General features: G+C 47.8%; 1 protein-coding gene across 3 annotated transcripts in view; it reads right to left on the reverse strand.

The window, feature by feature from the left end:
* The window catches only part of TSPAN2 (tetraspanin 2), a 43,157-nt gene extending 17,212 nt beyond the window's left edge, over nucleotides 1-25,945 (reverse strand). For all 3 annotated transcript variants that reach the window (XR_005017521.1, XM_036834427.1, XM_036834418.1), the window contains exons 1-4: nucleotides 25,812-25,945; nucleotides 10,327-10,429; nucleotides 1,820-1,917; nucleotides 233-307 (exon numbers count right to left, since the gene is read on the reverse strand). Coding sequence is in view for 2 of the 3 variants with exons in the window: in XM_036834427.1 (XP_036690322.1) it covers nucleotides 233-307; nucleotides 1,820-1,917; nucleotides 10,327-10,429; nucleotides 25,812-25,880 (345 nt within the window). In the remaining variant the exon portion in view is untranslated. The remainder of the gene's footprint in view (nucleotides 1-232; nucleotides 308-1,819; nucleotides 1,918-10,326; nucleotides 10,430-25,811) is intronic.
* Nucleotides 25,946-26,928: the final 983 nt, after the last annotated feature.

A 26,928-nucleotide genomic window follows, 5' to 3' on the forward strand; every position in this document is an offset into this window, starting at 1 on the left:
CTATGAACTATCTCCCCAGAAATATGTGTGCACCTATATGCACGCACACACATACACACATATGCTAAAGTCCACACCACACTCCTAGGTTAAAAAGTTCTGCATAAATGATTATTGTGGGGGTTATTTGGCTTTGGAATATCACTGTGGGTACCAATATTCTCATGTCCTTTGCCATAAAGAGAGCACTTTAACCATCGTTAAAAAACAATTATAAGTAATATTTACTTACTACATCCTTGCCTATAAAAGCAAATACTCCAGTGGTTATTTCAGCAGCAAATATCACCAATAGGCAGGTAAAAAACTGTAGAGGAGAGAAAATACTAACTTCATTAATTCAGCACCTTTTCAGTTTACTTAACCTCTTTGACTCTAGTTCCTTTTGAAAAACACTAGGCAAGGTTATTAGTTTGAACAGATCTAGCAGGAAGCATTTGGCCCCTTAGTTCATTTGTAGTTTGTTCATACATTCATTCACTCATTAATTCATTCAGCAATTGTTTATTGAGCATTTGCTCTGTGCCAGGTACTGTCCTTGGTGCTGGGTATACAGTGGTGAATAAGATAAGATCTCAGTGCCTCTGCTCTCAGGGACCTTATAGTAGAGAGAGGAGGACATGATAAATGAGTAAGCAATAAAAGAGTAAGTTAATTTCAGAGAGTGATATAGAAATCCCACAACCTAGAACTGTGCCCGGCACCCATATGTTCAGTGACTACTTGATGAACAAAAGAGATTCTATAAAGATATAAAATAAGACCAGAAGATAGAGGGTGGCTGGTGGGGCTGGGTTTGGGGAGGGGGTGACCTGAGACTGCGTGGTCTGGATGGCTTCCCTGAGGAGGTGGAAGTGGAGGTGAAGGGTGTCCTTTTGGACAGATTTCTGTTCCAATCTCGGGGTCTGCTCTGATTAAACTAAGTTCAGTGATAAACAAGACCTGAGATGCTCAGCAACAGGGGAAAGAGAAAGAATAGAGAACTGAGGGAATGAGTTAGGAACCTTACACGGCAAGAGATCAGGAGAAGGGCTTCCCTGGTGGCGCGGTGGTTGAGAATCTGCCTGCCAATGCAGGGGACGCGGGTTCGAGCCCTGGTCTGGGAAGATCCCACATGCCGCGGAGCAACTGGGCCCATGAGCCACAATTACTGAGCCTGTGCGTCTGGAGCCTGTGCTCCGCAACAAGAGAGGCCGCGACAGTGAGAGGCCCGCGCACCGCGATGAAGAGTGGCCCCCGCTCGACGCAACTAGAGAAAGCCCTCGCACAGAAACGAAGACCCAACATACCCAAAAATCAATCAATCAATAAATAAGTTTATTAAAAAAAAAGAGAGAGAGATCAGGAGAAGCAGCCACAGTTCAAACACCAAAGGTTGCAATGAGTAAGGAGAGGCTGCCTAATAAAACTGCCATTCCTCCTCATGCAGAAACGCAACAACTTTCTTCCTGCTCCTCTTCTTTCTCAGGTCACACCGGCACTGGATGTAGAGCAGTTAACGGAAATTATTTCATTTTTTTTTTAAAAACCAGAGGCTGCTAAACTACATAGGCTTAAAATAAACCACAAGAGATATGTTTGTTTAAATTGCTGATCTCAAACAGCAGTACTTTTCTTATAGATAACAGTACTTCCCTGACTATGGGAATCTTGAAGCTGCCTCACTCACTGTGAAATATTATTAGGCACTTTTTCTCCCAAAACATCTTCACACTAATGACCTATTTTTTTTTTTTTTTCACATTTCCCACAGAGGTAGGGACAAAGAGCACGTCCAGCTCCCTTCAGGCCAAGCCCCTCCCCACCTCGCCCCACTTACAGATCCGAGAACGCACTGGGACTCCCGCGTGGCTCCACAGCACCCGAAGAAGCCCACGGCCATCATCAGGGCCCCCGCTCCAACCAGCACATAGAGCCCTGGGGGGAAGAGGCCAGAGAAGATGCTGACTACTCGGGATTGGCCCTCTCCCCGGCACCAATGCTGCCAGCCCAGCCTCTGCCACCACTGCCCCAGGCGTCCGGCCCGGCAGGGCCTTCAGTTGTTAATACGATAAAGGTAACCCCTGTGGAACGCTTCTGGCTGAGAGCTTCATACCCCTGACTTCATACATCCTGCACAAGGATCCTGAGAGGTAGGGGCCGCTGTAATCCCCAGGGAACAAAGAAAGCCCATGCGTACAGAGGTGAAGGAAGCCGCTCAGGCTCACACAACCAGCGAGGATTGGAAATCGCCTCTGTCCCCCAGCTTACGCTCTTGGTCATCTGCAAGTGCCTCCTACGTGCCAGGCACTTCACCTGCCAGATCTCGGCCACCCCTGTAAAGTGGGCGTTAATACCATTCACAGAGATTGATGACAGTGGGTCCAGGGGCGGTGAGGAGCCAGTGCCAGAGCTGGGACGTGAACCCCTACCGTCCTAGGAGCCCGTGGCCCTCGTGGCACTCTGGAATTAGTGGCTGTCCCCATCTCATGAGAGGCCCTGAGGACAAAGTGTCTGGGAGGGGAGGGGGGCCGTTGATCTGCCCAGGCTCAGATGGAGAAGCAGGGAGGGGGTGGAATGGAAGAGGGGAGCTTTTAGTCAAGGAGAGGGGCGGAGGACACAGCGATAAGACAATAAGGTTTTGTGTGAATGATAAACTTCAGAGGGCAGTACCATATATACTGGATGCACGCAAGGTGGTAAGTGTTACAAGAAAATAGCCAGTGAGGGGAGGTGATAAGGTAATATGCACCAAGTAATATTCTTATTAATATAATATTAGCTACATTTATTTTAAGGGCTTATTTTCTCCAGGCACTGTTCTAAGCACCTAGCACAGATTTATTAATTTAATCTTCATGAAGCAGGTACCATTATTATCTCCATTTTTTTAGACAGAGAAACTGGGCCCCCAAAGGTTAAGTGACTTGCCCAAGGTCACAGAGCTGGGATAAAAATACCCGTCTGCCTCTAAAGCCAGCTTATCACCACTATCCCATCCTGCCTCTCCAACAGTAACGGCGGCCTTAATTCGGGTGGTCGTTTCACTTAGTTCTGAAGTCAAGCCACAGGAACAGCTGTTCCACAGAGAAGGAAAAGGGCAGAGATGTCTTGTTCTGAGAGAAATAAAGGCAAGCCAGTTTCTTACTTCCTTTTCTGATCCTGAGATAAGTTAGAACACAATATGGGGCCTGGCACTCGACTTGCTTAGAATAATGCCAATCACCTCAACTTTATTTTCTGCATTTTATTCACATGAGTCACCTGGGCACCACTCCCATTCATGAGAGGGTGGGGAGCTGGCGTCCCACCTCTGTGGGGCAACCCTGAGGCTGGCCTGCAGGGCGCCTCCGGGGGCCCCTCTCGCTGCTGACAGGGGTTTGTGGGCAGACCTCTCTGTTCCCTGACAGACAGGCTGGGCTGCTCTGCTCCCTGCACCAGCCAGGCTGCTCTCAGGGCCCTTTTCAGGGTCCGGGAAGCCCTGTTCTTCTGAGGTCCTGAGATGGGTATTTATTTATTTCCCGATAGGCAGGCTCAGCCACTTCCTCCCTTTTCCTTTTCTCTAAAAAAATAATTTCATGTGGAATGGAGGTGGTAATGAGAGAAATGATACCATATTAAAAATAATACTATTGTTGGTCCCACTGTCGAAATACCTTATTGTTTTAACATTTTTCTTTACTTTTCAAAGCTCTTTTATTTCCATCATCTCTTTGGCTCCTCAAAACAGCGCCACTAAGTAAGGCAAGTATTATACGCATTTCTATTTTACTAACGGGGGTCAGAGCGGCAAGAGGGCTCCAGGCTGGACACACAGGCCTCGAGCCCCGATTCCCACCCACTGGAGCAGTTCCCTCACAGAATGTCCCCTGGGTGGGCCACCTTACTGTATTGATTTCCTACTTACAAGGTTCATTGCCTCTTCACTGCTACACGATACAGTCTACAGATTCTGCTTGGAGTCACTAGAGACGGACCCACTGGGACCCTTATCCATCCTACACTCCAGCCACATAGGAATTCACTATGATGTGACCCAGCCTACTCTTTTCCACTTTGTACCTCTGTGGGTTCTCATCTATGTCTCTCTCTATAGATGTTAGGTCCTTAAACAAACCTTATTCACCCTACCTAGAATATGCTAGGAACAAGACAGAATCCTCGGTTAGTGTTTGTTGGATAAGAGGATAAAGAGAGAGCAAACTAAATCTGAAGTTCTGGACTGGCTGTCTACTGTTGCCCATCTTTGCTTAGGGATACATGCTGGGGATACATCCCAACAAGCATCCGAGAAGCCACCAGAGGGCTGGGCTCTCCCAAGTCAGGTAGATGAGGGCATGGCTGCACACCACGGGGAAAGCCTCCTGAGAGTGTGGAGTCTAGGAGAGGGGGCTGCTTCTGAGGAGGCTGGGGTACGGTGGACAGAGGCACCGGGGTCTGAGGAGGACAGACCTGCTCCCCACTGCGAACAAGCTAACTCAGCCCCTTGCCCTTCTGAAATAAGAGCTCCCCAAGAAAATTCACTTATTGGTACAATATTCCATTCTTAGGCTATCAGAATTCCAGAGCTCACAGCAAACACCCTGAAAACTGCCCCAGGGGCTCCGATTCCTGAGGCCTCTCCCCAGCAGATCTCCATGTGCACGTGTGGCCACAGGACTCAGTTCAATACCAGATGAACACTGCTGGTTGGAGCTGATGGGAAAATCAGAAGAAATTCTACACGCGGCAAATTTCTTGGGCCTGCTGATTTCAGTTCCAAATCTGGTTGTAATACTCTGCACACCACAAGGCCACTTGTAGCTTCCAAGCATACCTTATCCTTTTTTTTTTTGATCTGGCCCTCAAAACATAGTTGTTGAATGAATACATTTAATTGGCAGTCACATTTTAATTCCAAGATGGTTTCTGTAGAGCCCTCTCGCTCCCGAGGCAGCTTCGTGACAAGTGTATGACCTATTTCCCAATCCCCTGTGCTTTTTGAGTCCTATTTCCCTTGATTTGAAAAAGAGAAAACACTTTGATATTGCATTTTTAGCATTAGTAGCTGGGCCTTGCAATGCCAGTGATCTCCAGGTGACACGCTACCACCAATTTCCTGACGATTCCATCACTTGTCTCTGGTTTCCGATCCTTCTTTTGAAGCTAGAAGTATCATTTCAGTTAACACAGAAAGGAGACAGTGACATCCTAAAAGCCTTGTCTGCATCAACTCATTTTTAAATGGCTCCCCTTTTAAGGACTGGATAGTGACACGTTCATCAATTTCAGTGGCTTTTTGGCTGCAGATGATTTTACATACCCGCCTAATGACCGTTTTTCATCTGAAAATATTTTTCTCTGCCTCTGTGCAACTTTCCCTCCCTCCCTGCTTGCCCTGGATGCACATAATAATATAGGTATTTAGAATATTGGATGGGACTTAGTTTATGGGGAAGGTAAGGACTAGGGTCCTCGCTAAATAACAGCAGCTGTTAGTTATTGAGCATTGTTCTAGGAGCTTAACATACATTAGTCATGGAATCATTCAACAGTGAGTAACCACCACCATTCCCAGTGCCTCAGCTGCTCTATGCAGCATCTGTCCTTTGCCCTAGACAGGCATTATCTCAGGAACCTGCCACCTGGAAGCCTCAGTGCTACCAGTTGGTGTCTCACCCTGACTACATGGCATCTAAACCACACTTTTATCTTCCCCTCTCTTACTCTCCCACATCATTGTGCCTCCCACAGGCTGACTCCTTCCTCAGCCTGCCCTCACTGCTGTAATAGCAGCTGACATTTATTGAGGACTCGCGACACAACAGGTACTGCGCTCAAGCACGTTCATAGGTTAAATCATCTCATACTTCAATCCTATGAGGTATGTAGAAGTGGTATTCATATTTCACAGATTAGGAATCTGAGACACGGAGAAGTAATTTACTGAAGATTGCACAGCTAGTGAGGGGGGAAACTGGAACTGAACCCGGGGTTCTATTCCAAAGTGCACACCCTCACTCCTATGCTGCACTTTCAGTAGGAACTCAGAAGAAACGTGATTTTCTCAGCTAGAAATCTGTGAATTTTGCAATTTACAAATGGCAGGAGGGTTCTTTTCCTTCTTCCTTCAGAAAAGTGCCCGAGGGATCTATCATTGATGATTTCTGGGTTTTCCCTTCAAACCACATTGGTGGGAGCTAGAAATCCAGGCCTGTCAACTGTGCCTTTAGGTAAGTCCTCTTATTCCTCAGTTTTGTTATGTTGCAATATGGCAATAATTATCTCTTAAGTTCTTGTAAAAATGCTTTGGAGAAATTGTCTCAACAATGTAAGCTATGGCACGTGTCTGTTCTGCAACTACTATGAATCTCAGGTACAAATAAAAATTGAGAAGTAAAAAAAATATTACCAGAGTGAGTCAGAGTTTTTAAAAAGTCAAGCCAGCCCCTCAGCACTCAGCACTGGAATGCTTTCCTCACACATAACGTCCAGCCACCATCAAAGCCGGGCTCTGCGGCTGTGGATTCACAGGGAGGGACAGCCACAGGCAGCCTGCGATCCCGGAGAGTGAGTGGCCGCAGTCTGTGTGGGCAGCCCCTTCCCCATCGTGGAGAAGCCTGATGACGTCCTCTGTCCCCTGCTCACAGACATGACTTCACGTGCTCCAGCTTTCTGAGGGCCGAGGGGATCGCGCCTCTCTCTGCCTCCTGGAAAGAAGACCCCTGTGCTGCCTGTACCCCTAAGGGGCAGCCCCAGAGACAAGTTGTAACAGGAAAGCAGAGGGGCACATTGGTGGAACCTGGAAGACACTGGGGCCTTCTCCCAAGAGTTCACTGAAGGAGACTAAAGTGGAAAGGGTCTGGGAAACACCAAGTCACCCAGCCTTTCTTGCTGCCAGCTCCACTCTTGCCAGGCTCTCCTTTCTCCACGATAGCAGCCAGTGGACACAACAGCCTGGGTCAGCCTCCAGGTCTCGACCTGAGCTCAGAGGTCCTTGAGAAGAGGCGGCAGGCGCAGTCGGTCTGACTACCCTGGCTCCCTGGCCTCATTTCCAGCTCCCCTCACAGCTGGATCCTCTCCACGCTGGCCCCTGGCTGTGAAGTCACCTCCAGATCTTTATTATAAGAAGGGACTTTCTCTCCATCACCGAGGAGAAAGACCCAAGGGTCCCAGAGAGGAAAGCATCCCCCTAGAGGCGGCAGTCATCTGCCCAGAAGCAGGGAGCTAGACCACGTGCCTTCCTGAGGTCCCTCTCAGGGAGAGGTGGTATTTCTTTAAGAGTGCTTCAACGGGCCAAGTCTATTCTCCAGGGCTCTTTAACAATGGGGTGATAAGAGTTTAATGGGCTGATTGCTCTGGAACCTATTCTGAAAAGGAAAACACACAGATCAGTGCACAGTACCCTGTGACATGAAGTGAGATTTTCCAAAAACTGGGCCTGCTTCTTCTTTAAAGTCCTGTTACCTCACGCTGTTGGCTATGCAAGTCCATAAAATGGCATCCTGGTGTACTTTTCTTCTCGTTTTATTGCTAGAGAACTGGTGTCTTTCCTATTTGGAAAATTACTTATTGAGGAAAGAAACATCAATTTCTGTAAACATGTATATTGCTCTTTCTATTTATGTTATAAGAAATATTTAAAGTGGAGAAAATGTTCCTGACTTCACAAGGACTTTTTCTTGTTGGCACTCTCCAGAGAGACAGCACAGGGAAACAAACAGAACAAGCACAGGCCTGGGCGTTGGCAGACCTGGGGTGCAGGCTGAGCCCCACCCTGAAGGGCTGGAAAACCACGGCTGGCTGTCAGCACCCCTCCTCCTCTGCTTCAACCCCTGGTCCTCAGTTTCCTTATTCTGTCTAGTGCTAAGACTCTATGATAATCCACTTCTCTGGACTTCAAGCACTGACCGTGAGCATTCTCACCACCAGCCACTCCACGGTGACTCAGAGAGGGGAGGAAGAAGAGCCAAGGGTGGGCAGACCCACGCCCACGCCCCAGGCCGCCAAGAACAAGCGGGAAGGTTTCAGGCCCTGCTGTGAGGGCTGTTGTTTTCCCCCGCCCAGAGTTCACTTCCTTTTCTTTTCTATTAGACAAAGAACCCCCTCCACTCTCAGTCCATGTGGTCTGAGAGGGCTGACTCGCCTCAGCTCCAAGGCAGGTGTGAAGCCCGGGCTTCAGCCAACAAGCCCGTCCCAAGCAGCTGGCCATGATGACTGGTGTGGGAACGGGCACTGGACCCAAGATTGCCGGTGACAGTGAGACCCAGGACTTTGGCTGGATCAGTTGGAATGAAAGAAGAGTGTACTGTTGCTGAGGTTACCCGGGAGATGGCGCCTGGAGCTGTGGGTGGACGTTTTATCTCGTCTAGGGGGAACCTGCCCCAAACTGGAGCCACAGGAAAGCGGAGCTAAGAGGTGGCTACAGACTGGATTCCAATCACATCACTTGTGTCCCTGAGATGAGAACTAATCCTGACTTTTCAGTTATATGAGTCAAGAAATTTCTGTTTTGCTCAAGACAGTTTGAGTCAAGTTTCTGTGATTTGCAATTAAGAGTCCTGACCGATATGTCCATAAATATATGATATTTCTTGCATCTTGGGCTGTTCATATTGCTTTAGTTTAGATTAGGAAATAAGATCAGGAATGTCTGTATAGAACTAGTTCGCTCTCCTATTCAATGCAGGAATCTCCTGTATTGATAAACGCTCCATTCTGATTTTTGGTTAAATACCAAGGTATCAGGAGGGATCACTTTCATCTGTAGAAGTCTGCTCAGCTTCTTTGATTTACCAAGTCATTAGAAAGCTTTTCTTATGTTGGACCCAAATCTACACCTGTGAAATTGCTATCAGTGCTTTGTTTCTGGAGCAACACAGACAGAGGCTGCCCCCCAGACTGGCTTCCATCTTTCCTTCCACATACCCACCCCTCTCTCTAACCGAGCAGGGTCCCTTACCTCCGTAACTCAGGTTTCCATCTGAAAACCATGAGTTGTGACTTCTAGGCTTGACTCTGTCTATCATTGATATCTTTTTTGTTTTGATTCCTTCTGTCCCTGAGTTCAACGATGTTTAATAATAATATTTAATAATGCTTAATAAAGTTTCTTGTCTTTCTGTCCTTTTCTTTACAATTCCTACTGCAACCACCATGGGTTATGCCCTTATTTCTTCAGGCCTGACTGTATCAAAAATCTAGCATGGTCTTTTTCTGTCCTCCCCTCTCATTCCAGAATAATCTCTTTAAAATGCAGTGTAGGTCGTACCCTCCCCCAAACCCTAAATTATCCTTCTATTGTTTATTAAACTAACTAGCCCTGACATTCAAGGCCCTCTATACTTGTCCTCCGTCCCTCCCCAACTTTTCTAATCTTAATTCCTACCATGCCCACATCCTTCACATTCTTGTAAGAGTCCTCTGCCCAGTCTAGGCTTGCTAATCACTATCCTATAGACACACCTTGTGCCCCAAACCTCTGCAGTCCCTATTCTTCCTTTTCTCTCTTGATTATGGTTGGTCTTTCAAACCTAACTCAAATCCTTCTTGCCTCACCAGTTTAGAATGACCCCTGATGCACCAACTGCAAATACCACCAAGTCAGCACTTGGTTACACACGAGTTTCTCATCCCCTACTTAGCACATGGCCTCAGAATTGGAGGCTACGTCAGCCTCCCACCCCTCACCCCTTTCCCACAGTTGGAGGGAGACGGCTATTACTCCTCCCACACTGAGGCCTCTCTCCATGGCAGCCCTCCCTCCGCCCCTCCCTCCTCTCCTCACCCCCCTCCTCTCCCCCTTCTCTCTCCCCTCTGCAGTCCCTAGTCATGGAGGGACTGAGACTGACCCCTCCACATCTTGAGATGTCTCTCTTCATTTTGAACTATGTGTCTCTCCTAGACAATTTAAAATACAAGATCACAAATACACAAAACCAGACCCTGACTGGGCAGGGGTCCCCTGTCACCCCAGATGGATGAGTGAATAACTGACTTTGTGGTGTACCCACTTCACTCAGGGGGGGCAAAGGGGCTTTTCCAATTCTTTGGAAATGGATTGTGGTTACATGCTGGGCTTCTTTTCTGGAAGTGGCTGAAAGAAGCACAACAGTTCAGTCCCACATGGTCTTCCTTGGTTTTAGAAGCAGAGGGATGAACCATGTGTGGGGTGGGCAGGGTAGGGGTGGTAGGGCCCTCTCCTCTCCGCTTGGACCACACATCCTTACCCCAGGGCCAGGTGGGCATCTGGGGCTCACGTTTGCCTCCTTTCTCTCCCTCCATCCCCTGTCCCAGAAGTCCAGGTGCAGGTTCCACTCGAAGCCGGGGCAGCCCCAGCTAAGGCGGACGAGAGCTGAAGTCACTCACCCATGTAGAAGTACTCTGGGGAACTGTCCTCCGATGAGAAATCCTTCATGGTGCCTCCAAACCGAAACCACAGTCCAAAAGCAATGACAGCCGACCCTGCCAGCTGAAAGGTAAATAGCCTGCATTTACAAGGGAGGGGAAAGTGTGTGCAGGACCTGGGAGGCCTGAGGCCACAGAATCTGACGGTTGGAGGGGGTGCCCCTAAGAAACCAGCCCGTCTCCTCTTCACGCTTCTTATAATAGGAGTGGAATGATGTGCTCAAAGCCCCCAGCCCACCCCAGGTCCCTGATGTGATATTAAAACTGGGGTTTCCTGACTGCAAGCCCGGAGTTTCTCCCATTCTGCCAGGCTGCCCTGCGGTTATGGGGCATACACAGCACAGCCCAGGAGGCGTCTCAAAAAGGGTATTCCCACAACAGCCCCCCGGGAAGGTATCTGGTTCCTGCCCTATTGTCCCCTGCTGGGCACTTGGGATTTCCTCACCAACACCACAGTGAGAGGTCACCAAGAGCAAGATGAACTCCAAGACCGGGGGAAACCCACTGCTTTAAATGGGAAGAAAACACGCCAACCTCAGAACCCGCCCACACCTCCTGAGTGCGCAGTGCCCAGTTAGAAAGCCGTTTTAGAGGCGTCTAGAAGCCGTCCTAACCCCCAGGCTTCCACTGTCACTGCGCCGCACTGCCTGGGGATGGTTTTGCAGGCAGTGAGGGAAACTGGCCGGGGTTGTTTTGTTTCTTTTTTTCTTTTTTTTTTTTTTTTTTTTTCTGTTTTTTGTTTTTTTTGTAAGCAAGAAAGGAAAAAGTAATTTTCTGAAAAAGCCTGGTCTGCGTGCTGTGTGGCTCAGGGAGAGGCTGAGTGGCCGGCGCAGGCAGCAGCTGGGCAGGCTGTCGGCTGGTAGACTCATTGCCCTCTTCTTCCCCGCCACTCTGAGGGCTTCTGTGCGGCTCCGCACCTGAGCTGGAAGCCTTTCCTTCGCAGGACTGTCACAAAGGCCCGCCAGCAGGCTCCAGCCACGGTCTCCTCTCTCTCCACAAACACCCATCTCGAATTTCATTGTATCAATCAACAGATGTTCACTGGCACCTTCTGGACTCAAGGCACCACAAGTGAGCAGAGATGTAAAAAGAGCCTCCTGGTTCTGCCAACCCACCCAGTTAGTGTTGGGCTCCCCTAACCCATCCCCAGACCAACAGTTTAGAGGCTGCCCCTGCCCCAGCAGGGAAGAGCAGACCCAGATGCTGGCAAAAGGGAGACAAGCACACAAGTCAGAGAAGTAGAGGTTTAATAAGGAAAAATGATGTCAAAGTCGGGGTCAAACCAGAGGCCTGTTTATACAAGATCCTTCTGTCTGTGGGCTATTTGTAAAGGGCCGGGGCTATCTGTCTGAATATATATGAGGACTTTGTCTTTCTTCATCCTGCATCTCCCCAAGGCCCATTCCCTCCGTGGCCGGCTTCTTCAGAAGAGCGGCATGACTGCTACAGGAGGAATTGGAGGGGCAGAGTTCTACCAGCTGGACTCTCTAAGGTGGAACAACTAAAAGTTTCCAGGACATAGAGGAAAGCACTAATTAGATAATGTGAGGGACAGCTAAAGGAACTGGGTTCAACCAGCTTTAAAAGATTTTTGCATTTTTTAAAAGGGTAGCAAAGCATGGAAAAATATTCAAAGAAGTCATGTTAAAACATTAACGATACTTTTCTTTGAAAGGTAAAATTACAGGTGACTTTTCTCTTTTCACTATACTTTCTAAGTTTTGTGCGTGAAGCAGGTATTACTCTTGTAAGTTTAAAAGTGTGATATGGTAGTTTAACTGATCAGTCCAGAAAAAAAATGGGGAGAGTTTTCTTGGGCTGTGCTTTAGTTTGGGAGGAAATCAGCTTTGAGGTCATTGCTGTTTCTGGTGCAGGGAAGAGGTCATTGTGAGGTCATTGCCGTTTTCTGATGCCCTTGGGAAAGCCCCATCCTCGGATCGCTAGGGGCTGCCTGGGACAGATGTGCCCAGCAAAGCCTCACAGGCAGCCCTGCCTACCCCGCCTCTGCAGCAACTCGGTGGAAAGAGTTTCCAAATACAAAGCAAAAAATCTGTTGACGGAGGCGTCAGGCCAAGGCCTGTAACCACCGAGCAGACTGTGGAGGAGGTGACTGGTCCCAGGGACACCCTATCACGAGGCCACATTTTTGGCATCTCTGTACACAAGCTCTAATTTATAGCTGTCTGGGATCATCCTCCCAGACGGAATACATGTGTCCATTTCTGGCACAGATGTGTTTGATGCATAATGGAAAATTAGAAGAGAGGTTGCCTTTTAAAGCCAAGGGGCAATGAGGAAAAATCTGCGCCTGCTTATCCACACCCCCCAGCCCAAACCCAGGCTTTCCTCCCGGGTCAAGGAAACCGTGGTGTAGCTGAATGTCGTCACTGCGGAGGGAATCCTCCCAGCGTGCCGCCGGATCAGGAATACTGTGGGCGCGGGCCGGGTCAAGCCCGAGGCTGTGCCCGATGACAGCCAACACCGATTTGGAAAGTGGCGTCAACAGAGACAATGAAGTCCTTTGGTCCTTTTTAACTCACTGTTCTTTCAAGACTCTTGAAATACTCTGTGTTTGCTGGACTTGGGTTGCTCTATCACACACCTGAAACTGCTTGAAAAAAATTCACACCAAGTCCATTCCAGTCAGGGGCAAAGTGAGCAAGTCTGGTGTCAGTAAGGCCCATTGCTCTGTGCGTCCCATACCCGGGAAGAGAAGTCTCACTGAGTAGCCTCCAGTGCTAAATTTTAACCCTACTAGACCAACCCCCCAACCCCACCCCATGCCCCCATTCTCCGCCCCTCCTTTGCATTCAGATACAACACTGTACCTCTGGTTGCACCTCAGCACTGCAGCCAACATGAGAACAAATAAGGATGGAGAGGCCGCCCCTTCATGTTGCTTTCCTTCTCGTGCCCCTGCCCGTCCTCATCTGTTTTCCTTCCTCCCTTTCACGGAGGAGGTAACTATGGTCCTGATTGGGTACCGCGTTAAGCATTAGGGAAGCAACGATGAAAGAGACATGTAAAGTCTGACATGGAAGATAATCCCGTAAACTAATAAATGCCACAGGACGCAGGAAGTGTGCTCCGCGGAACTGCTTCACTGCCCAGGGATTAGAGCAAAGCGTGATGACCAGTGTGCAGCAGAAGATGTTCCATTTTGACTTACAGCTTGAAGAATGAGTTAGAAGTGTCGCAGCAGCGAGGGACTGGAGAGAGGAGTGAATGCCAGGCAGAGGGAACAGTGTGGGTAAGGGCTGCGCTTCCTTTCGTGGAACACTGTGCCGGGGAGAGAGAGGAATCTGGGGAAGGTCAGAGTCTGGGGCTTGAAACAGGAGTTAGGGCACATGGCTCACAGCTTGTACTAAGCTTGCTACCATTGTGGAAAGTCCATGGCAGGGCCTTGAGGAGAGGGGAGGTGGGAGCCCTCATTCTGATGGGGACGAGTGCTGCCTGATGCCAGACACGATGAGAAGCCAAAGGTAATGACCTGAGTGGTTGAAGGCCAGAGGGGTTATGTTAGGGGCTGGACGCGGTGATCGGCGAGGACCATGATGGATCCACTCTACCAACCAAAGAACTTTGCTGAGGGCTACTCTGTATTTGCGACTAGTACCAATCCCCATGCCTTTGGAACAATTACCATTAGAAATACTGTTTTTCCAGGGATGGACTTTTTCATACAACAGCATGAGTAGGGCTTTGATATTAATCATTTAATAAACATTTGTTGAGCATCTGTCGTGAGCCAGGAGGCAAGGATTCATAGATAAGGAAGATCCAGTTCCTTCTCCAAAGGATCTCAGGGGCTAGTGGAGAAACTGATCCCGCCTCTGTGGCCCAAGAGGGACTCTAACAATGCAGGTCAGAGAAGCAGCCCCTGAGAAGACTCCAGATGTCATCATTCTTTGCGTCACCATTTCTCTCCTGCGCACCAATTGTGCGTTAAGCACTCAGAGAATGTGATGCAACAGGATTTTGAGGGCAAAAGTGTGTACACTATTTATAAAGAAGAGAGAAGTAAAATAGAAAAAGAAGATAGAAGTGAAAGGAACAGACAATGACATTAGATCGGGGATTACCCGGTACAATTACATTATGCATTTTCATGGACAAGTCATTTCAGCAGCTAACCATATTCCAGAGAGTCTGCAGGACAAAGCTGCAAACTGTAAGCATACGTCCATGGAGAAGACTGTGTGTGTTCTAAAACTAAAGCAGCAGAAAAGGGGACTACAGACCCAACTGGAAAACTTTTAAAGCAAAGTGGATGAACAAAAATTTTCCTTTAAGTAATGCCTATCTGCCAGAAACAAGTCATTTAACATGAAGCAAAGCTTGTTATTGGATTTCAATTTTATTGTGCTGAATTTATTTCCACTTTCCTGGGACTGCTGATGAAATGTTCTATCTTGAGGACATATTCTTTTACTTAAAAAAATTTTTTTTTCATGAATCACAAACGTGGTTCTTAGGAAGGCACCAAATTGGAGGGAGGTGAGTGCTGAGATACAAAAATGCGAAGATCACTCCCCAGGCCTGGGTCCTCAGCTCCCCCCACCCCAACCCTTGCCTCCAGCAGAAGGTAGCCCACCCTGATCACAAAGAGCAAATACGTGCTACTCTGCTATCTGATGACTAAACCCACCAGAAAGCTCCCTTTCTGGGTAAAAAGCATCACTTAGGGATGTTCTCAGGCAGCTCACGTGCTTTTCCCTAGATAGGAGACCCAGTTAGTTATCCTCAGAGGCTCTAGCCGCACAGTTTCAGTTCCTTCTCCCACTTGGGGACCCTGCTCTTGCTATTTCCTTAGCTTACAAAGTTCTCCTCTGCTCCCCCTCCACCTGGCTCACACCCACTCACAGCTGTCAGCTCTCATGTCACTTCCTCTGTGAAGCCTACCCTAGCCTAGGTATGTGTCTTCCTCCATGTCTCATATAACCACTTCTGTTTAAATATTTCTGTAATTAAAAAAGAAAAATTAAGTCCTGAGCTATGTGAGGGCAGGGACAGGGTCTATACTACTGTGTCCCAAGCACCTACCCCTCTGCCTTGCACAGCCAGCTCCCAACAGACATCTGTTAAATGAATGAATGGAGGGCCTTCACAAAGGTACAATTTAGGCTGTGCTGTTGACTGAATTGTGTTCCCTGCCACAATTCATGCATTGAAGCCCTAACCCTCAATGTGATGGCATTTCAAGGTGGGGCCTTTGGGCGGTGATTAGGATTAGATGCGGTTATGAGGGTGGGGTTCCCATGATGGGATTCCCTCATAAGAGACACCAGAGAGTGCTTTCTGCCATGTAGGACATGGGGAGAAGGCAGCTGTCTGCAAGCCAGGAAGAAAGCTTTCACCAGGAACTGAATTAGCTGATACCTTGATCTCCAGGCTCCAGAACTGTGAGAAATAAATTCCTGTTGTTTAAGCCACCCAATCTATAGTATTTTTTTTTTATGGCGACTTGACCTAAGACAGGCTGATAGAAGCAATTGTGAACAAACTCCTTCACAGCCCTCCAAGGGAATACTTCCCAAAGTACTGATTTCAAATTCATCTGCACCTGGGAAACACTGTGCAGACACCTCAGATGGCACTGTGTGAATACACTGTTGAATATACTCAGCAAAACACTTTCCCACAGGAAAGCAAAACAAAACTAGATGGAATCATGTAATGAACACTCACAATTCTTGATCTGATCGCAAATCACATTATGATACCATAAGGGTAATGGGAGTTTCATCCTTTTAGCAGGCAAAAGTCGGAAGCACATTTGCTCTAGAAGATGATACTAATTTTCTCAAAGAGGTAAGCCAGCTCCCAAGATTTTCATCCGATTATGCAGCGAAAGCGAGGCAAGGATTGAGATGGCACTTTCTCAAAATCAAGGATTTTGTCAGAAGAAATACAAGAGCCAAATGCCATATGACATCCAGGTGAAACCACCTCTGAGGAAGCTCGCTGTCCTTGCCTCAACATCAGGACCAGGTGAGGTGGAGTTGGGAGGCAGGACTATGGCAGCACATGATGAGATGGTTGCTAGGTTGGAAATGCATGGCTGTCAGTCTGGAAACGCACTGGTTAGATGCCAGTGTTTCTGATTTCCCCTATTATTTTCCTCACAACAATTTCATAAGAACAAGCTCATGCTAAGAAATTCCTGAAAGACTTCCTTCAGGTAAGGATATATTTTAAAAATCAATGCTTAATTCTCTGCACTAATGGACGGGTTCTGCAATTCAAACCACAATAGAGCAGGAGCGTTCTATGCATCTCCAGAAAGATAATTGGGCTACATATTTGTCCTAACTATACCCTCTGCTGTTTGTTTAGGTTGTTATAGTTAACTTGTGTGGATCAATTGACATTGCTGGGGGGTGGGGGGGGGGATAGTACAAAAGTGCTGGGGGGATACTAAGCTCAAGGGAAGGAAACTGAGCCAGGATGAAAGGCTTGCTCTGAATGATAAAGCAGATAAATATAGATATGGAAAGTGTATGTATTTATTCAGTGGTTGTACACAATGCCTTTTTCTAAAGGAATACAGGGAAAAGGAGAGGAGAGATCAGTAAGAATTAGGAGAAAGATGATGGCTGTATAGTTTTCTTCATACAGTAAAACAAATGCCACAGACTACTGGCTAATGATTCCAGTGAGCAGACAGCTTTATCAAATGAAGATCAAATACAACTAAAGTAAAATCCAATCCACCAAGTTATCAAAGTGATTTAAAGCCAGTGTCTGTCTCACCTGATCTGGGGGATGAGCTCCAGGAGGACAATAATGGTCTTTTCTATGATCTCTGAACCGCCTCCTTGCAGCATCCAGCTGGCTCTTCTCCCAGGCTTGCCCTCTGAGTAAACACTCCTTTGAGGGCTACCCTGACTTCTATGACATCTCAGCTATATTGAGCTTTTACATAAGCAAAGATGGAATATTAAACAATATTTATTTTACAGCCTAATATTTTTCAAGGTAGTTTGAGAGAACTACTTTTGAGCAGATAAACAGGATTTTTGAATATCAATCAATAATAATGATCTTCACCCAGTTTTAGTTGTTACAGACAGACAATGGGAGAAAAAAATGTTTCAGGTAAAACTCAGGATAGATTGGAACAAGCCAAAACACTTTGTTTATTAAAAAGTTAGCTTGAATGGAATCCTGAAAGTCTTGTATTCTAGAGAGAATTTTTCTTACCAGCAAATTGACCAGAAATCATTTGGGGTCAGGGAGGCAGGCAGCACTGGGCCACTTACAGGGGACTAGACAGGTACAGGGAGACCACGTGGGCTTCCTGGATGAGTGGCAGCAGCTTCCAGGCCCCGACCCTGCCCCACTGGGGGGCTCTGTTGTCCCTGCCCAATTAATTCCCTTGCCCTGGTTTATAAGCTGACTCTTTCCCAGTCACCATTACAATGGGGAGGGCAGACACTTTGGAGCATTCCCCAACTGCTCTTGTAGAAAATTTTACCTCTTCTGAGTATTCAGACTGAATAATGATGCTCTTGGACAGGACAGTAACAAAAACAATCCACGTGTATATGCTGTGTTGTCGAGGAGTTGTAGCAGATAAAAACGGGGGTTCTAGGCATCCCGGGTTTGAATCAGGCTCTGCTACTTACTAGTCCTGTGATCTCGGGCAAGTCCCTTAACCTCACTAATCTTCAGCTTCCTCAGCTGCAACGTGGGGTAATAATGGTGCCTCCCTAAGAGATTAAATGAGTTCACCTTACACACTTAGAACCACTCAGAACTGTGATTGCCCAGCACTTATTGTTACTATGGTGGTAGACTCACTAATGTTATATTCAAACTGAAAACTTAATCCTACTCAAGATAGGAAACACCATGGCCATGATTCTAATGACTTAGTCCTCTGCTGCCTTCCTCTACTAATTTTTATTTTAGCACTACACTTTTTCCATGACAGCTGGGATTCCCTTGAGTTTCTAAACCTCTATACTAGGTATGTCGGTTCCGCTTTCCAGAAACTATGTTCCCCCTCTCTCTTTAATTAATTAATTAATTTATTTATTTTTGGCTGTGTTGGGTCTTCGTTTCTGTGCTAGGGCTTTCTCTAGTTGTGGCGAGTGGGAGCCACTCTTCATCGCGGTGCGCGGGCCTCTCACTGTCGCGGCCTCTCTTGTTGCGGAGCACAGGCTCCAGACGCGCAGGCTCAGTAATTGTGGCTCACGGGCCTAGTTGCTCCGCGGCATGTGGGATCTTCCCAGACCAGGGCTCGAACCCGTGTCCCCTGCATTGGCAGGCAGATTCTCAACCACTGCGCCACCAGGGAAGCCCCCGCCCTTTAGTTTTAGTTTTTATAAGACCCAATAAGAGAAAAACAGGAAAAGATGACTTATGAGAGAAAGAATAACTATATTTAGGCTAGAGCTATCCAAAAGGACTTTCTCCAGTGATGTAAATATAAATGTTCTCTGTCTGTGCTGTCTAATACTGCAGCCACTAGCCACCCATGGTCACTGAGCACTTGAGATGTGGCTAGTGCAACTTAGAAGCGGAATATTAAATGCCTTTTAATATAGATTAATTTAAATGTGAAAAGCCACATGTGGTTAGTAGCACAGCCGCCATATTGGAGAGTGCATGTCTGGAATTCACATGCTTATCACAGCTTCAATCTTCTCTTCTTGTCAGTCTGTAGACTTGGAGTGGTTAAGAGGACAGTTTCTGGGGCCACGCACAGAAACCCAGCTCTGCCACTGGCCAGCTCTGAGGCCTCGGAAAAGGCTCTTAAACTCTCTGCACCTCTGTTTCCTTATATATAAACTAGGGGTGACAATAGCTGCTATTTCAGAAGGTCATTGTGAGGATTAAGGAAGTTAATATACAAAATGTGCATGGGAAAGCAGCCGGCACGTACCTTCCATTTATATAATGCTTAATATTCTTCTTCAAGTTTTTGCTACTGAAATTAATTTTAAATACTGTCTCTTGATACATACCCTTTCTCAATTCCCATCTTGCTTTTCCTCTGCCTTAAACTGATCAGGGGTGTTCACAACCTTTCTCTTCTTTCTCCCACATGCCAGAGCGTTATGCATCTCTTTGCACCTGCATTTCTGGAATGCATCAAGACAATCCAACACTGGATATAATCTCCCCGGCCATAAACTTCACGTTTTCTAAGCCAGTAGCATTTATTATACCTTCTATTCCATGTGCCCTCATAAATGTGTACAATGAAAAGAACACAGGGTTTAAAATCAGAAGACCAGGGTGTGAATCTTGGCTTTGCTCCTCCCTAACTCTTTGATCCCAGACATACTGTGCCTGCCTTTCGGCTTTCACATCTGTAAAACGGGGATTACATTATTTCATGGGATTGTTGTGATTCATGATCAAATGGGATAATGTATGTAAGAGCATTTTTAAACCAAAGCATCATATGAATGTTATTTTTGTCCCTAATTAAATCCAAAGAGGATGAAAAAAGCAAGCCAAGGTAACCCCTATTTGTCTGTATCATGTGCTCTCAGCCCATCTGGTCGTCCCATCTTATGGGTCTCTTTCTCAATTCCTTCTCCTTAATTCCTTTGCAAGCATGACATGATGGTTAGTATAGTGTCACTTGCTTTAGGAGAACAGCCCTGTTGTGATATTAACTATCAGTGTTAAGGTGGGGGATGGAAGTTATGTTCTCTTTTGTCACACATGATTGGAGACCCAAAGATACTACATATTCTGGAATAACACGGTGAAGCATAATGGGCAATGGACAGGTGGCCTCCTGGTGATTGTAGAAACCAACAAGTCTCAATGTAAAAGAAAAGTCTTAGAAGAATAACGGTAAAGTGGTAAATGGAATTAAGAGAACTGACACAAGGAAGCCAGGTGAGCAGGCCAAAAGGAAGGGCACTCCCTGCCCCATTCAGAAATGAGAGCCACCAGTGGATCTTTGACCCCTTAAGGCCATGTCTAAACCGGTGCTTCTCAAAGTGTGTTCCCTGGACCAGCAGGGCTTCTTAGAAATGCAGACCTACCAAATCAGAATATATATTGGAACAAGATTCCCAGGTGATTTGTATTCACATTAAAGTTTGAGAGGCACTGATCACCAAAGGTTTTCCTGTTTCTACCCACTGGCCTCCTCTCGGCAGCACAGAAGCAGGGCGGGGAACAAACAAACAGCTCCAGCGCTAGGTTCTGTTAGCCAGAGCTGTGCCAGTGACCGCTGAAGCTATTCTAGGTGCTGAGAGATGGAAGAAGGAGGATACCAGCACAGCACACTCCCTGCCCCGAGGAGCAAAGACATTAGAGAGACAGTAAACTATACTCAAAGGCACAAAGGAGCACCAAACAAAGGTCTTTTGAGTGCCTCAAGATCAAGGACTGTGTCTTAACCATTTCTGAATGCCCAGCATTTGGTAGGGTGCTGGGCACATAGTTGGTGGTAAGCACATATTTGCTGAGTGACTAATTGCAGAGGAAAGAACCTCTCCTTTTGACTTCAGGCCTTTGATAAGCTACAAGACTCTTGCCACTTTGCTTGGTTGGTTGGACTTAGGACACCTGTGATTTCCTACTTCTCCTTACCTTTATTAATCTCTTGGATTCTAGATTCCACTTGTTTTCTAGTGTTTAAATATGACTACCAGTAATGTTTATGTTACTGAATATTTACTATCTCATGTACCATACTTAATACTTTACATATATTTACTCTTTTATCTGCACCAAGGTCATACATTGATGTTGGTACTTGATTATGTCCATTATATAGATGAGAAAATGGAGGCTCAAAGAGGTTAAACAGCTTACTAACCAAGCACCCCTGGTCAGTAAATGCTATGGCCAGGAATAAACCCAGGAAGTGAGATGCCAGTATCCACCTTCCAGGCTTTGAATTCGTGGATATGAATTGCCACGCCGCCTAGACCTGGCCGAGGTCTACCAGACTCCTGGAACCATAGCTCTGGCTCCTGCAGGCTGGCTCCTATCATAGAGTCCTTGCCCCTCCCAGCACCACTGGGCCCCTCTTGTCCAAAATAGGGGAGGCTGCCGCTCTCTCCCCACCTTGACAGAAATCAGAAATGGAGACTATCCAACGACAGGGCCAAGGAAATTCCTATCTGCCTTCTGGGGTGGTCTAGCTTTTGGGTGGACCCCATAGAATACTTTCTTGAGGTATTTTTTTTAAACCAGTCTTTCTGACAGGTGGTAGCTCTGAAGCTACTGTTTGAAATGAATTTGGGAAAGAGGAGTAGACAAGTCAGACATCTCGTAAGCCCGCGAGACACGGTCTTTCCTAAAAGCACCTATTAGGCATCACCAAGTGAAACTCCAGAGCTGCATTAATAACAGTGAGAAGGAAAGGAGAGCAACTTCAAACAAGCCATATATGGCATCTGACTTTCTTTCAACAATGAACAGTCCTGCTTCCTGTTGGTCGGCAACCCTGAGCAGCTCACACAGCACAATGATAGGAAAACGCTGAGTACACAACAACAAACCAAGGAATAAACAGAGCCCAGTTTTTTTTTTTTTTTTTTCTTTAAACCAACATATGTGGCTTGGTAGATTGTGGTGTTTTATTTATATTACTATGCAACAGAGGGGAAAAAAAAAGGTGATCGCAGTGAAAGGCATGGGACCATGCCATGCTATCTGACTGTAATGTCCGAATTTAGACATGACAGATACTGGGAGGGGTTTCACGTTAGACATCAGCCATGATAACAGAAATTAATTTAGTGGGGCTTGGGGCCAGGCTTTACTTTTGTTTTGTTGAGATTCAATGGTGAGCACAGTCAGCAGCTCTGGGCCGGGGAGAGCTCTGCTGGCTCTGGCAGGCTCTAGCTGAATGTTTATAAAACCAGGAGCACAGCCTAGGGAAACTTCACCCAGCTGCCAGAAGGAGGTCGCAAATCGATTTGCAGATCACAAAACGTACCCCACCCCGCCTCTGCGGCTGCCTTCTGGTGAGTTCCTGACAGGAAAGGAAGTGCTGTCACCCAGGGGGACCTCAGACCTCAGAAGGGCAGGCACGCAAGCATCTAAGAGTGTGTAAATAGAACGCTTGAAGTCACGGCGAACGCCTGTCCTTCCAGGAAAACTGTCCCCTGCCCTCTCCCCCTTCCCCAAACTTCCCACAAACCCTCTAACCAGGAAAAAAACAACTTCAAAAACTAGGGTGGGGCTTTTCTGGAATCAGGTTCCCTCAGTTACAGTGAAGGTACATATCTAGACAATTTATCCCAAACAACTGCTTTCCTCTAAATCATTAGGAACCCGTTTCAGGTCGCCCCTTTCCCTTTGGTTGTACAGTTATAGACATGGGAGAGCTGTCTGTGGCTGTTGCTGGTCCCTGGTCCCCATTCCCCGTGGAACTGAGAGTGGGGAAGGCCCCATATTCTCTTCCTGGGCCCAATCTGTACAAAGAACAAATCGACAGGGAATGAGCAGGAAGAGACCTGCTCAGCCCTCCAGATAAAGTTGACAGTTGATTACCTTTGCAAATCGGGAAGGCCATTTGTATCAAGTTCTCTAACCTGCAGATTCATCAATTCTTTCTACAGTTATTTATGGAATGCCTTCTATGAGCTGGGTACTATTAGGCGCTAGAGATATATCCATGAACAAGACAGAAAAAGATTCCTGCTCTCAGAGTATTCTAAGTTCTAGTGGGGAAAATCCACACGTACAAACTGAGAAGCCAGTGTGTAGTTATCCTAAAACAACGACAAGCTGCAAGTTACTTGGCAAATATATACACTATTCTCCGATATTAAGGGACTCTGGGGAAAGAGTGCTAACTTTTATTAAATGCTTTCTATGTGCCAGGCACTTAATAATAAAAATAATAATTAAAAAAATTTGAGCACTTACTGCATACTGGGCTCACAGGAAGGTGAAGTCAGATACTTTACATATTTCCTTTGAATCCTCTCAACAACTCTTTTACCTCAATTGTTCAGCTGAGAAAACAGGGCTAGAAGTAAAAATAACTTGCTCAAGCACACTCCGCTTGCGATCTCTGCACTTGAGCCTGATCAGATGGTGGTCACACTCACCCTTGCTCTGTTCCTCTGCTGGTGGGTGGCATGTCACCCCCTCACCCTTGTCCACCTCCATCCTACCAGTCCTTTGAGCCTCAGCTTAAACATCCCCTTCTTCAGGAGAACTGTCCCAACTCCTCACTATTGCTGTGAACTCCTTAATTAGATCGGATATATAAAAGGTCCTGCTTAACTCCAGTGGCTAATACATGATAGGCACTCTAACATTGCTTTGTTCCTACTTCCCTTCCTTCCTGTGTTTAGAGTCAGAGGTGTGAAATTTGTCACTTGATTATATGCTGTCGTTTTTGTTTGTTGTTGTTCTATATTCATTGGTCATTTCCTCAACCAGATTAGCAGCTTAGGGAACAGTATTTTTAATTTATAAATTATATATATATATACTTTTGTCAATATAAATTATATATATTTATTTATATTTACATATATAAGTTATTTTTACAATTCTTGTGCATTGATTCTTTAACAGAGTGGTTCTCAAACCTGAGCATGCATAAGCATTTCCTGGACTCGTTTAAATAGATTGCTGGGTCCCTCCTCCAGAATTTCTGATTCAGCAGGCCTGTGATGGGGCTGAGAATGTGCATCTCTGACAGGTTCCCAGGAGGTGCTGATGCTACCGGCCCAGGACTCACACTTTGAGAACCACTGGTTAACTACCTGTACCACTGTGCTTAGGAGCATGAAGGCTGAGTTTGAGTCCCACCTCTGCCACTCATTAGCTGTGTGACCTTGGGCAAGTGGACCTATTGGAGCCTCCGTTTTTCCTTATTTGTAAGAATGGGGATAATAATAGTATGCACATCAGGATTGTTGTGAGGATTAAGTTAATAATGAATGCAATGTGCATAGCACTGTCCCTGACACATTGAAAATGCTCAATAAATGTTGCCTGTTATCTCTGGAAAGGCTGGCACAACATCAGGCACTAAATAAGCACTGTACCCAGCCTAAGAATTCCTTCTCAGACTTAGATAAAACCTCTTTTGAATTTGTAAGCAGTGAGAGTGAAGAGTGTCACTAAAGCATGACATTTATAATTAACAGCTTTTGAAATTAAGCCAGACTATTAAAAAGCACAACATAAAGGGCCTTTAGAAATGCCCTTCCCGATAGTATGCTGGATGTAAATGCCCAAGTGTACAAAAGCCATGTGTATTTTTAAAATTCAGGGCTGTCTATGGGGTACCTCCTTCACACCTTCCCCTGCTGCAGGATGCTGAGGATGGCAACCTGACCTCTGAGAGCTTGGAATTGCTGGAGTCACCCAGGCATCTGGGCTAATGGGTTGGCAGACACAAGCAGAGACCATCCTTCAATAATTAATTAGTTGGAGTCACGGGAAAACAAACTCCCCAGAGCAGATAAGACAAACAGCACCCTCCTCTATCCTAGTTATTTTAAAGCACCCAGCCCCCTGCTGCTCCCTCCCAGCTCTAAGAACTTCCTCACCCAAAGCAAGATCTGTATTTTCCTTCAGGGTCTGTCTGAGCAGTTATAGTGACTGACATTCCCTTGAGGAAGCCCAAGAGGGAATGCGCAGACAAGACAATTTTCAGACCTGTCTCCCAGTCCTTCAGGGCCTGAGACAGAATATCCAGGGATCTAGGGATGGTCTAGCCCTAATCTTGTCCCAGTAATACAGGAGACAAGGGTCATGGCCCTATCAGCCAGTGAACCACTAATCCTGGGAATGTTGTTCATTCAATGCAAAGTTGAATGAGATCATCTCTGGGAGCAGTAGGATTTAGCAAAGGCTTGGAGCTGGGGGTTGTGGGGAGGTGCTGCTGCCCCTTGGAAGCCCCTCCCTTCCGCCCATTCCCTCACAGAAGAGCACCACCGCCTCCTTCCATCCAGCGGTACCCTCCCCTAATGCCCAGAAAAAGGCTGAGCCCCGCAATACCACTTCCACCGCTACCCCCAATTTCCTACACAAGCCCGCCACAGCCAGGTGATGTCTCTGCACACGCCGGATGGGGCACCACCTCTGGCAGTCCCGGCGCCCTGGCGGGCCCCTGCTCCAGCGGAAAGACAGAGCGAGAAGGGGGTGTGTGCGCGGAGAAACTGGTGGCCCCGCACCTGGTGTTACCAGGCTCCAGATGAAAACCGAGGCAGAGAGGTTCCTCAAAGGGAAGAACAGCACGGGTCTCCCCCCTTTTCACCATTTCTCATTGCTCAATCTCTCTCTCTGTCGGTTCTCTCCCCCTCCATCTTTCCCTCCCTCCCCCCCCCTCCCCACCCCGCCCGCTTTGTCTGCCTTTTTCTTACCTCCGTCTTTTTGAACACCCTGCCTTCAGGAGCCCGGCTGGGACGCCGCAGCGGTCAGCTCCCCGGGGACCCCTGCCCTGCGCCCCCGCCCGGCCCCCTCCCCTGCCCGGCCCTCTCCGCTCCGGGTCTCACCCAGAAGAGCAGGTTGAAGCCGAGCAGCAGGTACTTGATGCACCGCAGGCCCCCGCCGAAGCGCCCCATGCTGCGGCCCCGGCGGCGGGATCCCGAGTACCCAGGCCCGGGCTCGGAGCTCCGGGAGCGCCGGGAGCCGGCGGGGAGGGGGCGGAGCGCGAGGGGCCTTGGGCGGGGCCTGCGGGGGGCGGGGGGGGGGCGGGGCGGCGGGGCTGGAGCCGGCACAGGGTGAGAGAGGGCCGGGGAGGACCCCGAGCCAAGAGGCTGGCGATGGGTGGGAGCGCCGCTGGGTGGGGGTCGAGCGGCCAGAAGGAGCAGGTATCCCGCTCACCCCCGGAACGAGAGGCCGCCTCCTTCCCTCCCCAGGCCGGGCGACGCGCCCCGCAGGCACCCCGCTCGCGGTGGTTATCGGAGCATCTGCGAGGAAGGAGCGTCCACTGGGGACCCGAGACCCATTTAATCAGCGCTCTGTGCAGAGACTCATTTGAGGCCTGCGGTGATGGTTGAGAATAAGGACACGGCCCTGGTGGCTATGGAAACTAGGAAGATGGCCTCGGGTAGAAGAGATAAGTAGGACCCAAGGCCGCCCAGGAGCTGGCAGTACCCGTGGCGGGACACCCGGCCCGGGGCACCGGGTCCCAGGTTGTGACTCCCCAGCGCCTTGCGAGCGCACAGGCCGCGGAAGCAGCTTCTAGGGGACCCTCCCTCGGCCCCTTCCGCGCGACGCCAACTCTTACCTTAATAGGCAAGAACTGGGAGAAGAAGGCGTGGGATGCGGCTTCCCTGCGCCCAGAAGGCTGCGACCCATCCTGCTCGGCCTGGCCAGAGGAGGGGAGTCAGACACCCCGGGTCCTGCTGTATTCGACTGATGGGAGAGCTAGGAAAGGAATCGAAATCCTCGGGGATTATTGTGATGTGGAAATGGGAGAAAAGGGGGGAAGGTTTTGTTTCGCTTTGTTTTATTAAGTTAGGGGTCTGGTGGGGAAACCAGGCTCCCACTCCCATAGACTAAGTGTCTGCAACACGTGGTGCCGGGCAGTACGGGGGCGACAAGAAAGTGTAAACTCCAGGGAGCCTATGCATTAATTCAGTGAAACTTTAAGTGCCCGTTATAGGC

The sequence above is a fragment of the Balaenoptera musculus genome, chromosome 1, assembly GCF_009873245.2.
Source record: "Balaenoptera musculus isolate JJ_BM4_2016_0621 chromosome 1, mBalMus1.pri.v3, whole genome shotgun sequence".
NCBI lineage: Eukaryota > Metazoa > Chordata > Mammalia > Artiodactyla > Balaenopteridae > Balaenoptera > Balaenoptera musculus.